General features: G+C 59.9%; 1 protein-coding gene across 4 annotated transcripts in view; it reads right to left on the bottom strand.

Moving 5' to 3' along the window:
* MOB2 (MOB kinase activator 2) overlaps nt 1-14,457 on the bottom strand; it is a 51,798-nt gene that overhangs the window by 7,754 nt on the left and 29,587 nt on the right. For 3 of the 4 annotated variants that reach the window (XM_065938048.1, XM_065938046.1, XM_065938047.1), the window contains 2 exons: nt 5,886-6,046; nt 5,091-5,184 (listed from right to left, as the gene is read on the bottom strand). In XM_065938048.1, coding sequence (XP_065794120.1) covers nt 5,091-5,184; nt 5,886-6,046 — 255 coding nt within the window. Of the gene's footprint in view, nt 1-5,090; nt 5,185-5,885; nt 6,047-10,963; nt 11,094-14,457 lie in introns of those variants that run through there. The other variant, XM_065938045.1, reaches the window with a different exon arrangement.

The following is a 14,457-nucleotide window of genomic DNA, read 5'->3' as shown; positions in this document are numbered from 1 at the left end:
AGCTACTACTGTGGGCAAAAATCCCTTAGAAGAAATGGGGTAGCCCTCATAGTCAACAAGAGTCCAAAATGAAGTACTTGGGTACAATCTCAAAAATGACAGAATGATCTCTTTGTTTCCAAGGCAAACCGTTCAACATCACAGTAATCCAAGTATATGCCCCAAAAGCAATGGTAAAGAAGCTGAAGTTGAACAGTTCTATGAAGACCTACAAGACCTTCTAGAACTAACACCAAAAAGTGATGTTGTTTTCATCATAGGGGACTGGAATGCAAAAACAGGAAGTCAAGAGATACCTGGAATAACAGGCAAATTTGGCCTTGGAGTACAAAATGAAGCAAGGCAAAGGCTAACAGAGTTTTGCAAAGAGAATGCACTGGTCATAGCAAACACCCTCTTCCAATAACACAAGAAGACGAGTCCACACATAGACATCACCATATGGTCAATACTGAAATCAGACTGATTTGCAACCAAAGATGGAGAAGCTCTATACAGTCAGCAAAAACAAGGCTAAGAGCTGACTGTGCCTCAGATCATGAACTCCTTATTGTAAAATTCAGACTTAAACGGAAGAAAGTAGTGAAAACCACTAGACCATTCAGGTATGACCTAAATCAAATCCCTTACAATTATACAGTGGAAGTGAGAAATAGATTCAAGGGATTAGATCTGATAGAGTACCTGAAGAACTATGGGTGGAGGTTCATGACAGGAGGCAGTGATCAAGACCATCCCCAAGAAGCTCAGTTCAGTTCAGTTCCTCAGTCGTGTCCGACTCTTTGTGACCCTGTGGACTGCAGCACACCAGGCTTCCCTGTCCATCACCAGCTCCCAAAACTCGCTCAAACTCATGTCCATCGAGTTGGTGATGCCATCCAACCATCTCATCCTCTGTCATCCCCTTCTCCTCCTGCCTTCAGTCTTTCCCAGCTTCAGGGTCTTTTCCAGTGAGTCAGTTCTTCCCATCAGATGGCCAAAGTATTGGAGCTTCAGCTTCAGCATTAGTCCTTCCAATGAATATTCAGGACTTATTTCTTTTAGGATGGACTGGTTGGATCTCCTTGTAGTCCAAGGGACTCTCAAGAGTCTTCTCCAACACCACAGTTCAAAAGCATTAATTCTTCAGCGCTCAGCTTTCTTTATGGTTCAACTCTCACATCCACACATGACCACTGGAAAAACCATAGCCTTGACTAGATGGACCTTTGTTGGCAAAGGAATGTCTCTGATTTTTAATATGCTGTCTAGATTGGTCATAGCTTTTCTTTCAAGGAGCAAGCGTCTTTTCATTTCATGGCTGCAGTTAGCATTGGCAGTGATTTTGGAGCCCAAGAAAATAGTTTGTCACTGTTTCCACTGTTTCCCCATCTATTTGCCATGAAGTGATGGGACTGGATGTCACGATCTTAGTTTTCTGAATGTTAAGCTTTAAGCCAACTTCTTCACTCTCCTCTTTCTCTTTCATCAAGAGGCTCTTTAGTTCCTCTTCACTTTCTGCCATAAGGGTGGTGTCATCTGCATATCTGAGGTTATAGAGATTTCTCCCTGCAATCATAATTCCAGCTTGGGCTTCCCCCAGCCCAGCGTTTCTCATGATGTCCTCTGCATATAGGTTAAATAAGCAGGGGACAATATACAGCCTTGACGTGCTCATTTCCCAATTTTGAACCAGTGCATTGTTGCATGTCTGATTCTAACTGTTGCTTCTTGACCAGCATACAGATTTCTGAGGAGGCTGGTATTCCCATCTCTTTCAGAATTTTCCATAGTTTGTTGTGATCCACACGGTCAAAGTCTTTGGTGTAATAAAGCAGAAGTAGATGTTTTTTGTGAACTCTCTTGCTTTTTCTATAATCCCCAAGAAAAAGAAATGCAAACAGGCAAAATGGTTATTTGAGGAGGCCTTACAAATACCTGAGAAAAGAAGAAAAGTGAAAGGCAAAGGAGAAAAGGAAAGATATATCCAGAGTTCCAAAAAATAGCAAGGAGAGATAAGAAAGCCTTCTTCACTGATCAATGCAAAGAAATAGAAGAAAACAACAGAATGGGAAAGACTAGGGATCTCTTCAAGAAAATTAGAGATAAAAGGAACATTTCATGCAAAGATGGACACAATAAAGGACAGAAACGATATGGACCTAACAGAAGCAGAAGATATTAAGAAGAGGTGGCAAAAATACACAGAAGAACCATACAGAAGAGATCTTAATGACCCAGGTAACCACAATGGTGTGATCACTCACCTAGAGTCAGACATCCTGGAATGTGAAGTCAAGTGGGCCTTAGGAAGCATCACTACAAAGCTAGTGGAGGTAATGGAATTCCAGTTGAACTATTTCAAGTCCTAAAAAATGATGCTATTAAAGTGCTGCATTCAATATGCCAGCAAATTTGGGAAACTGAGCAGTTTTGGAACTCAGCAGTTCCAGTCTGGCCACAGGACTGGAAAAGGTCAGTTTTCATTCCAATTCCAAAGAAGGGCAATGCCGAAGAATGCTCAAACTACCGCACAATTGCACTCTTCCCACATGCCAGCAAAGTAATACTTAAAATTCAAGTCAGACTTCAACAGTACATGAACTGAGAACTTCCAGATGTTCAAACTGGATTTAGAAAAGGCAGAGGAACCAGAGATCAAATTGCCGACATCCACTGAATCACCGAAAAAGCAAGAGAATTCCAGAAAAACATCTACTTCTGCTTCATTGACTCTGCCAAAGCCTTTGACTGTGGATCACAAGAAACTGTGGAAAATTCTGAAAGAGATGGGAAAACCAGACTACCTGACCTGCCTCCTGAGAAATCTGTACGCAGGCCAAGAAGCAACAGTTAGAACTGGACATGGAATAACGGATTGGTTCAAAATTTGGAAAGAAGTACATCAAGGCTATATATTTTCACCCCGGTTATTTAACTTATATGCAAAGTACATCATGCAAAATGCTGGGCTGGATGAAGCACAAGCTGGAATCACAATTGCAGGGAGAAATATCAATAACCTCAGATATCACCCTTACAGCAGAAAGGGAAGAGGAACTGAAGAGCCTCTTGAGAAGCTGAAAAAGGAAAGTGAAAAAGCTGGCTGAAAACTCAACATTCAGAAGCTAAGATCATGGCATCCGGTCCCATCATTTCATGGCAAATAGACGCGGAAACAATGGAAACCATGATAGACTTTATTTTCTTGGGCTCCAAAATAACTGCAGATGGTGACTGCAGTCATGAAATGAAAGACTCTTGCTCCTTGAAAGAAAACCTACGACCAACCTAGACAGCATATTAAAAAGCAGAGACACTACTATGCTGACAAAGGTCCATCAAGTCAAAGCTATGGTTTTCCCAGGAGTCATGTATGGATGTGAGAGCTGGACTATAAAGAAAGCTGAGCACTGAAGAATGGATGCTTCTGAACTGTGGTGTTGGAGAAGACTCTTGAGAGTCCCTTGGACTGCAAGGAGATCCAACCAGTCCATCCTAAAAGAAATCAGTCCTGAATATTCATTGGAAGGACTAATGCTGAAGCTGAAACTCCAATACTTTGGCCACCTGATGGGAAGAACTGACTCATTGGAAAAGACCCTGATGCTGGGAAAGACTGAAGGCAGGAGAAGGGGATGACAGAGGATGAGATGGTTGGATGGCATCACCGACTCAAGGGACATGAGTCTGAGCAAGTTCCAGGAGATGGTGAAGGACAGGGGAGCCTGGTGTGCTGCCGTCCACAGGGTCACAAAGAGTCGTGCATTACTGAATGAACGAACAACAATAATCATTCATATAAATCTACAGAAGCCATATAAAGCAGGTTACAGGTAGGAAAAATAAACAGCAGAATTCTCAACATCTTCAGAACTCCCAGTTTGACGTGGCAGAGCCAACATCTAGACACAGGTATGCCTCACACCCAATCCTGGGCTCCTTCAAGGAGCCTCTTCTCAAGCACACTGCTGCCTGCAGGGTGCCTGGTGGGGCCTCAGAAGGAGCCTGGCTCCCACGCCTGTCAGCCCGCAGGCCCCCTCTGACGCCTGGGTGCCTGGCCGGGCCTCTCGTGCGCACAGGCCGCAGGCAGGGCGATGCAGCCCTGCCCTGCCCACTTCCGGCCGCCCGGCCACATCTGCTCTGGAGGCCGCCGTCCCACTGAGGGGCCAGGGCTGAGTTTGCGCGTGCCCCAACACTGCTGCACCTGCCCCGGGCCGGGCCGGGCCGTAGCTCCCCGGGGAGCAGTGACACCTGAGCATGCCGTCAGCAGCTCTAGCCGGCTAAGGAGTGGAGAGCAGCCGTCTTCTGCACTCTCGTCCTCTGTGGGGCAGGGGCTTTCAGGGGCCTCAGCAAGAGCAGGGCCCTGTGTCCGGTCTGAGCCGGGCTGCCCGTGGCAGCACAGCGTGTCCACGAGTGGAGGCCGGCTGCTCGCACATGCTCATGTCAGCTCGGCATGCAGGCCGTGACCCTGACAAGGAGCCATGAGAGAGGAGCATCCGTGCCTCCTCCTTGGCCCACGCAGCCTCCTGCCCGTGGCCACTTCCACGGCTTCTGCCCCCGGGGCTGGGGGTGAGCCTGGGGCCACGTGGTGGCTCTCCTACCCACGTAGCTTCAAGAGCTGCCACAGAGGCGGGGTGTCCTGGAGCCCTCGGGGTGCCCGTTTCCAGAAGAGAGCAGGCCCACGGGAGGGCACCACGTGGGGAGGCGCCAAAGCATCCCAGCCCCATGGGCCAGCAGCGCCTCCTCCACACAGAGCAGGAGCTCTGGGTCGGGCCTCAGCCGGTGGGACCAGCGCCGGGAAGCGTCTCTGGCTGCACACGCCCCACAGTCTCAGGAAGCACGATGGGCACGTCCCGTGGAAATGTCTCTGCCCCAGGACACAGCCCGCTGGGCCCCATCTGGCTCCCGGCACCCATGCCCAGGGGTACCCACGCTGCCCGGGTCCCCCACTCTGCTGGGCTCTGCTTCCCGTTTCCCCACCAGGTTGGGGCCTCGGGGGACAAGGGAGCAGCCCTGGTGAGGGCCCTGCAGAGACCTCAGCAGGGACGCTGCAGGAGTGGAGTCAGACAGGGGCGCCCCGGGCGTGGCCGTGCCGGGCCTGGACTCACGTGTTGCACACGGCCATGGTCTGGCACGCCTCCCCCGTGCAGAACTCCGAGATGGTGCTGTACTGCAAGTTCACGTGGTGGAAGAACGTCGTGGCTGCAAAGCAAAGGTGGCACCTGAGAGCCTCACCGGGGCACTCGTCTCGTCTCCGGTGTCCTGAGGGCCCAAGAGGACCGGAGCTTCTCCGCAGGCCTTGGGTGTGCGGGCTGGTGCAGACCACAGAGCAGAGACCACAGCCTCAGCACAGCACGGCCCTCGGGGGTGGGCGGCACAGGCCACGGTGCAGAGCTGGGCAGGGTGCCCCTGGCCATTGAGACCAAGTGCCCTCCATGAAGGCCTGGGTAGAAAACCTCCCACCGCAGTCTTAGCACACCCAGCTGGTCGGGAACACCATTAACATGGCCGGCAGCACCAGCTTGCGGCCACAGAGGTGACTGCCCCTCCAAGAAGAGCCAGCACACGGCCCTGCGGGGGATGTCCCGCGAGCGGAGCCCCGAGCCTGGCTGGCAGGTGGGGGGAGCCACCCCCCAGGCCGTGGCCCTCCCTGCCGCGGCCCTGCCGCCACGCTCACATCCCGCAGCCTTCCCTGGCCCTGGTGTCCCGCCCCCGGCGTGACCAGGACCCCCACCGAGTCGCCATCTCTGTGGGGACCCCAAGGCTCTGTTGGTTGGCCATCCCGTGCCTCAGCGTCAGTCAGCTTGTGCGCAAGGATGCTGAGCACCAGCTCCGGGGTTTCGGGGAAACGAGGGGCTGCCCCGCCCCCTACCCCGCCCCGGCCCCGCCCCACCCCCACGCACTGTTGCTGGCCAGCCACTCGTTGAGGTCGATCTCCCGGGGCAGCACCACCAGCTCCTTGAATCCGAAGTCCGTGATCCTGGACTTGGCGTACTCTGGCTCCAAGTACACCTTCTTCTCCTCGGCGGCGGGCTTCTTCCCGTTGGGCTTGGCTTTGGACTTCCTGCAGAGAGAAGGGAGGCAGGGGTCACGGCGGAGGCAGGCATGGAGGTCGCAGGCCCGGCCCTGGGGGCTGCAGCTCCTGTGGCCCAGGTGTGGGCGGAAGCCGCCCTGCGCCTGTGCCCTCCCCGCCCTTTCAAGGCCCAAGCCTGGAACCAGAGGCAGCAGGGGGCCCGCAGCCCACCCAAGGACAGGAGAGTGGCCACCTGAGCCGGCTCACCCCCCAGCGTGTGGCACCACGGCCCCGCAGCCCTCCCGGCCCCCACCGCAGGGCCCCCACTGCAGGGCCACCGGGGGCACATGGCGGGGGCCCCACCTGGCCGGGCCCGCGGCCTCCAGGGTCCTGTCTGGCGTGCTTCCACACAGGGGAGCCGGCAGCCCGCGTTCGTGGAGGCCCTGCTGTGTGCCGGCTCCCCGGGCCGCCCCGAGCCCTGCTGTCCCCACAGGCCCCCTGCCCGCTGCCCACACCCCCGCTAAGCGGCACCGCGCGGTGCCAGGCACAGACAGACATCGATGTGAGCGGATGTCACAGAGATCTGACAAAATAGCCACTTCTCACTAACATTTTTCTCATCTGTTAAGAGTCTGATACCGTATAACAGAGAGGACACACGGCTTTGAGATGTTCTCTGAACATGAGCAACAAGACTCAGAGCTCCCTGGGCCTGAGGGAGGCCCTGCCCCACTTCGGCGGGATGGCGGTGGCCCTACAGCCAGCCTCACCCCCACCGGAGGCCTGAGATGGAGGGGACGGCATATCCCCCAGGGAGGAAACGCCCAATGGAGCAGGCCCGGAGCCGTAGCAGGTACACCAGCCCAGGCCGGGTTTGACCTGAGTCCCCGTGTCTGCCCCAGGCTGGGGCTGAGGGAGCTAGTGTGTGCCGTGTCCAGAGCAGGGCCCCCCTCCCCGGGCTGACATGGGGGGACACTGCTCCCCCCCCCCCCCCACATTTCAAGGCTGGTCAGACTCTCGCGTAGGGTGGGGGAGGCTCCTAAGAGCAGGGACTCGTGTCCTTCCTTGGCTCGAGTGCCTGGGATCTCCAGCGGCAACATCCCGACTCTGAGCAAATACACGGCCGGTCCATCAGCCCGTCCTGAGTCCACCGGCCAGAAAAGGCTGCCCTCAGCTGCGGACTCTTGGGGACGGGCCACCTGGGATGGGGGTGGGGGGCATCCGAGGGCACAGACGCCCAGCGAGGCCCCCAGCGAGGGGCAGCCACAGGCCCGAGGGTGCAGCCTGGCTGGGGGGTGGGGGCGGGCAGACGGAGGACCTGGGCGCCAACCAGACGCTGTGTGCGCCCCCCCAGTCCCACTGAGGTGCAGAGGCCGGGGGCGGGGGGTCACACGGGATGGAAGGTGTGCAGCTCCTGACCTTGCCCCTTTTGTTCTTCTGTTTTGAAAAGTTGCTAGTGGTTTATTTAAGAGAAACAGGAAGGAAAAATGCTCCCTGAATGCCAGGGAAATGTTTTCCCCTCAGCTTCTCACAGCAGATCTTTGCCTTAAAAGGCAACGTGTGCTCGGCCTCTGGGTGCGGCACGGCAGCACTGGGTGGGGCCGCGGGATCCTGCACTGGGCCCAGGTGCGGGCACTGCACACACACACACAAGCACACACGGGGGCACCTCGGGAGTCCTGGGGGGGTGCGGGTCACAGGGACAAGCGTGGACACGGACCTCTGGGGGCCCTGCAGCTCCCTCAGCGGGCACAGAAGCGACCAAGGGATCGGTGGGTGGAGCGCCTTCCTGAGCCTGGGTCTGCGCCACGGAGCCGCCGCCACCCGGCAGAAAGCCGGCGCTTGCCTGGAAGGTGCCTGCGTCCACAGCCTGGGCACCAGGGGCCAGCCTGCAGAGCGCGCCTCCAAACCCGGGTGGCCCTCTGCTCTGCCCATGCCCGAGCGTCTGCCCGTGGGCGAACTGTCCACTGTGCGCCCGGCCCCGCTGACCCGACCCCCTTGCCTCTGCTCCAGGTGGCACATCTGGCTGGGGCCAGCCACCCCGAGGCGGTGGCGGGGGTGGAGGGCGCCACCATCGTCCACGGGGGCCGGGAAGCCCCCGACGGCCCCGCCCCTGCGCCCTGCGCCTGGGCACGCACAGCAGCCTCCCCCAGGGCCTTCACATGGGCGGTCGGGCAGAGGGGCAGAGGAAGTGGGTCCATGCAGGGGCGACGCAGGGCCCGCTCAGACCTGCCCAGACCTGCCTCCTGCCCAGGGCACGGTGTCCCCACGCCCATGTGTCCCTTCCAGGGGGATGGTCAGCCCCTCTGGTGGGGGGTACCCGCTGTCTCTGGTTCTTGGGGGACACACGCCCCGGAGGAACTGGGCTTCTGCTCCATGAGATGGGCCTTGGGGGCCCTGGGCTGTGGTCTGTGTGGTCAGAGGCCTTGCCTCCCCATCCCCTCACTCCGTCAGCACCTGCCCTCCTCAAGCTGGCCAGCAGAAGTGCCCTGGGCCCCAGGCTCCAGCACTGTTGGGAAGCAGCCTGGCCTTCTCTGCATCCACGTCTCGCACATAACCGTGCCCCGCACACACGCCACCACAAGAGGACAGCCGCTGGCCAGAAGGCGACAGGACGGAGGGCAGGGCCTGCCTGGGGCGGGTCTGGGGGCTGGTGGGGCCGGCCACACCCAAGGGCCTCCGCCTCCGTGCTGTCCCTTCCATGAGGGGAAGGCCTGGAGCCAGGAGGCCGAGCCCTCGGGCACAGGCTTCCAGCCACACACGGTGACCCAGACGCCAGTGGGGAGGACCCGGCTCCAGGCCCGCAGGCGGTGGGCGCCCCTCCAGCCGAGGCCGCCAGCTCAGCTCAACTCCTTCCAAAGGCAACATGGCCGGCTCGGCCCCAGGCAAGGCCGCCCCAAGGGCCACCACAAGGACACCTGTGGTGAGGCCCTGACCTCCGGGAGTGGCGGGCAGCGTCAGGCGTAGTCGTCCGTGCTGGGCGAGGGGCCGGGGCCTCGGGCACAGGGCCGGGTGGGCCGGAGCCAGCAAGGTGGCGCTGGACTGCGGCGGACACAGGCGGGGCGCGCCCCTCTCCCCTCAGAGCCCGGCCGGCCCGCCGCCTTCCCCAGATGCCAACACAGATACCCAGCAGCCAGCGCATTCCCCAGGAGGGGGTTCAGGGCGGTCTGGGCCAGGGGCTGCGGGAGCAGGGTGCACGGAGGCCCTGATGGAGGCGGGCGGCCCGGGCACGGCCTCACGGCTGGAGGGGAGCTGGGTCACGAGCCTCCTGAGATGTGAGGACGTGGACTCCGAGTGAAACCCAGGTGCTGGGTGGGCCCCACAGCGAACCCCAGGACACAGAGAGCGGTGCGGCAGGCGGCTGAGGAAGGAGGTGCCCAGGGAGAGCGCGCCCCTTCCCCAGACCCCAGGTTCTGACGAGCGGGCCTGGGGCATCTGCACTCTTGACACCAGGAGACCACCCTGCCCCCGGCCATGTTCTCACGGTCCTCCTGGGCCCTGGTGCCCAGCCCCTTCCCAGAGCAGGGACGTGGGGGCAGAAGACCGGGAAGACCCGCACGGAACTCCCATCAAACCCCCAGGGGCTGCAGCAGTTAGACGCTGTGGGGAGACACGTGAAGGCGGCTGACCCCCGAGACAGTCCTCACACACCGGGTGCTCATGGCGCGGCCCCCCCGGCAGCACAGCCTCCAGGGGGCTGGCCGCTGAGACGCATCCACGGGACTTCCCTCCCCACTCCTGGCTGAATCGCCACCTTTGTGCGAAGTCCTCCTGGTCCCGCGGCAGGCCTTGGCCGTCTCCCCCAGACAGCTCGGAGGGCCAGCCCTGCCTGTAGCCTCCAGGGAGCCCACTCCGGGTCCAGCCACCCCCCGCCAGGCCGGGCGCACACAGCAGCCCCCCACATTGTTGGGAGCGTCACCGCTCCTGATCAGAGCCAGCGTCCCCACACCCCACACCTCTACACGGCAGCTCACTCTGGGCTTCTGCTTGCAACCCTGCAGAGTCCATGGTGGAGGGCAGCCGGGGGCGGCCCTGTGGGGGAGGAGGGTGGTAACCACAGTCACGGCGCCCGTCGGTGGTCCTTCCCCCAGGGCCAGCAGCATCCACAGCTGGGCCTCACCCAGACCCTCACCCAGAGGCCTGCATAGCCTGATTACAATCAAAGAATTAGAAGAGCAAAAGATAGTTTTACTTAAGAGCTGTGATGCACCCAACTCACAAGCAAACACAAGCAGCACACACTGAGGCCGGCCGGGTCTCCTCTGAACTGCGGCTCCCGGGAGGGGAGGGCAGTGCTCCACCCACCAGCAGCGTGTCTGGGGCCCCCTCACCACAGGGCTGAGCCAGACCCCCAGAGCATGCAGCACAGGGCGGACGCCCCGCCTGGGAGGGCCCAGGAGGCCTGCTCCCCAGGCCCCCGCGCTCTCCTGAATGCCCGACCTGGACGCTTCCACCCTGACGCACAAGAGGCGGAGAGGCTCCAGCCTCTCACGTGGGACGCTGGAGGCTCCGTGGAGCAGCTGAGGGAGACGAGTGAGGAAAGAGGCCCCACGGCAGACGAGACCAGGGCAGGCTCCGGGCACTCCGCCCGGGGGCCGGGGGTGGCGAAGGCGCGGTCCAGGGGGCTCAGGAGGGCACAACGCAGGTCTGCTGCGGGCACGGTTCACCGCAGGCAGACGCCGGTCTTGGGAGCCCCCTGCTCTCACCCAGACCCTCTGGGCTGAGTACCCGCTTTGGGGGCTCCCTGCCTCCCACAGATAGCAGGAAGGGCTGAAGTCTAGGGAGAGCCTCGCTCCAAGCAAAGTTCTGAGCACACCCAGCTGCTCCCGCCCGGGGCCCATCTGCTCCCCGGCCCAGGCAGGGTCTGCACGCCACGGAGACCTGAGCAGGGGGGCGGCTACTCCTCCCCAGACAGCCCTGGGGCGGGACGAGGGACACTCCGATGCCCTGCGGCCCTGCCACGCTCACCTGAGCACTTTGCCAACTGCCTGAAGCACTGTCTTGCAGCTGAGCCCGGCCTTGGGGGGTTGGCTGTGCAGAGCTCGCTCTGCGGGGAGACCGCTGTGGTCTCTGAGCATGGTGGGCAGCGCAGAAGTGGCCGGGGAAGCAGGCGCCCAGCCCCAACGCTCCCCGCCGGCCTCGCAGCCCTGACCGGGAGCCAGCCACGCCAGCCAATAAGCACAAGTGGGGCGGGGAGGCGGCCGGCCCGGCGGGCAAGGACAGCAGCTGCTCCTTTTACAGGCAGGCCGGCCAAGTCTGGTTACTTGAGGGAACATCTCAGTTGCCTTTCAAAGTGGCGCCGCTCAGGCGCGGTGTGGGGCAAGGCCGCTGCGGCGGGGTCGGCGTGGCCCCAAAGAGGACCTGTCGGGGGCCCTTCTGATGTGGCCGGGGACGTTCCGGGCGGGCGGGGCTGCCGGGAGAGGCGGGCTGCACACCTGCAGAGCGGGGGCAGGCGGGCAGCGTCTCCACCCGAATGGCCTTGGGAAGACAGGGTGCCAAGTGGGCATGAGGCAGAGGGCGGCAAGCCCCGAGGACACAGTTAGAGGCCTCCTGGGGGCACGAGAGGGGTGCGGCCAAGGTCTTTGTTACCGCGGGCCCCATACAGGACCGTCAAGGACTAGAGAAGCAAGCGTCCGACAGGACGAGCCCGGCTGGGCTCCAGCCTCTGGCTGACCGCAGGGCCGGCTCGTCGTCAGCGCGGGGCCGACCTGCAGTCAGCAGGAGCGCGGCCCCCACGCCCGGGCCGTGGCCAGACTCCGGCCCCGCGGCCGCGTCCCACAAAGCCAACCACTCACCCAGACTCGAGCCAGCTCTGCACCGCGGCAAAGCCCCCAGGAGAAGCCCCCACATGCAGTGGGGCAGGCTGGCTGCCTGGCCACACATGAGGACCAGGGCAGGACCCGGGTACCGTGCCCACCAGGGAGCTGAACCGCGGCGGCCCTGGGTGGGGAGGACGTGGCCTGCCAGGCAGCTGGTGCACCTGAGCAGAGGTGTCTGACTGCCCGCCACGGGCTGAGAACTGCTGCTTCCTCAAGGGGCCCCGGGCCTGTCTATCGGAGCAGATGAAAGACTGAGACCTGACCCGTCATCCCACTGCTGCCAGGGTCCCCGTCCTGAACGCTCAGAGCGAGGACACGGGTGTGCACACTCACTTCCATGTCTGCGTCCCCGCCCGGCGGGACATGGCATCCACATGGAGCCAGACGTGCGTGCACCCTGACGCCTCCGCCTCTGGTCCGACCCCGGGGACCACGCCCATCTCCTCCCAGCCTGTCTGTAACCCTCCCACCCACGGCGCACCTGGAGGCTCTGAGCGGCACCCCAGCTGTAAGGCAGTAGAGCCCAGAACCCTGGCTGAAGGCGCAGGAACGCGTGGTTCACGTAAAAGCAAGTGGGCAAAGCTCCAAGGCTAAGTCCAAGGAAAATGGAAAACAAGAGGGAATAGTAATAATTAAAACAATCTAAAAAGATACACATAAAACAGGTGAAACCCGTACCTCAATAAATTCAAATTTGGAAACCTCAGAAATAAAGCGAATTAAAGAACTGAAATGACAGACAAAAAGGCTCACAATGAGAACCAGAAACAGGAACTGCTAAATGAAGTCTAGACTACAAGAAACACCGCAGCAGTGCCGGGGAGACATGAGGGGAAGGGCTTTGGTTTCTAATGAAAAAGGAATGAAGAGCTTCTCCACCGGGAGTAACCGATGCTGGACTTGCCCTCCACCATCAACAACCTCAAACTGGATACAACATAAGAAGCAACTGGTTTCAGACACTGGACAACGCGGGGATGGTGCCCTGGACGACAGAGAAGGCCTGGGGAGGGCCGCGACGGCCTGCTGGAGGGCCCCAGGGTCTCGGCCACAGTGGACTCAAGAACAGAAGCTGGGGCTGTGGACACGCACGGCAGAGAAGCAGAGGGGACGGGGCGCACCAGAGCAGGGCCACGTGGGTGGGCAGAGGGCCACGGAGCCTCCAGCCTACTGCTGAGCTGCGGAAGTGTTCCCGCGGTGTTCATGGAGGGCGCCGCGCGGAGCCGGGCCTGCCTGGCGGGCTCCTGTTGTGTTCCAGCCTCGTGGAGTCGGCTGGGCAGTGTCTCCTCCTCCAGGGTCCTCGGCGGGGAGGGGACCCCGCTGAGGGGCCCCAGCAGCGAGTCTGGGGAGCCAAACGGGCAGCAGTCGGGGGCAGCACACCAGGAGGATGGGACCCCGAGCACTGTGCGGATGTGCTGTGGGCTCTCGGGTCCACGGCTAAGCCCCCAGGACACACGCTCCAGGAGGATACCCCACCCAGGAGGATCGGCGCGGCCGACCTCGAGGCCCACACGGACCTAAAACGAGTTCCTTCCCCCAACCAGAGCGGGACAGGTGGAGAACTCCAGAGGTCAGTGGTGAGAAAAACTGGCCAGATATGAAATAGTGCCATAACCCCACGAACACAGAACACACACAAGACTGAAAGCAATCAATCATTTCCAATCTGAGTCCAAGCAACTTACAGACACACAAAAATATCCAGCAGCAAACAAGGCAAAAGACCCAATGCTGGGAAAGTTTGAGGGCAGGAGGAGAAGGGGGCGGCAGAGGGTGAGATGGTTGGATGGCATCACTGACTCAATGGACATGAACTTGAGCAAACTCTGGGAGATGGTGGAGGACAGAGAAGTCTGGCGTGTACGGTCCACGGGGTCACAGAGTCAGACACGACTGGGTGACTGAACAGCAAAAACGAACACCACACAAGGCAAAGCTCCCGAGGTATTGTGTCCAATCAGAAATTACCAACCTTGAGAAAGGAGGAAAACGGTGCATTGCTAGTAATCAAATCACTGATCAAAAAAGACCCCAAGGAGGCTCAGGGACAGAGAGAGAAGACAGTGGTGTTAGGGTCACTATGACTGTCCCACCTGTTCCAGAGACAAGAGAAACAGTGGACAGCTTACAAGGACATTTAAAAAACATGTGTTTTGAAGATCCCAGTTGAACTTGTAGACATAGAAACTGAAAGATCTGAGACAAAAAGCACCCTGGAAGGAGGTGAGGGCAGGCCGAATGCTGCAGACACAGGGGTGACGACGGAAGGTGCTGCAGCAGGAGCTCGAGGGACCGGCTGTGAGAGGAGGGGCCGCGTTCGCGACAAGGCTGCCCCGCCCGGAAGATCCAGCTCCTGCATCTCAACAGCAAGACCGCACAGCAAATGGGGACCCTCCAGGCAGAGCAGGGGGGTCAGCACGAGGGGCCACGCGGCCACCAGGCTGGACACACAAGTGGCGCCCACACAGAGGCTGCCGTGAGCTCAGAGAGGGCAGGTGGGCCCGCCCCGGGAGAAGGCGGCCCAGCATCTTCGGACCCCAGAGAGAGAGCGCAGGTCTACACAGAAACCTGCCCACCAGGTCACAGACGAAACAGCCCACGTGGCCGCCAGCAGTGGGCGGACGGGCCTCCAAGGCACCAGCC

The sequence above is a fragment of the Muntiacus reevesi genome, chromosome 5, assembly GCF_963930625.1.
Source record: "Muntiacus reevesi chromosome 5, mMunRee1.1, whole genome shotgun sequence".
Classification (NCBI taxonomy): domain Eukaryota; kingdom Metazoa; phylum Chordata; class Mammalia; order Artiodactyla; family Cervidae; genus Muntiacus; species Muntiacus reevesi.
Note: the sequence above shows the minus strand (reverse complement) of the source record. Positions and strands in the feature narration are given on the sequence as shown.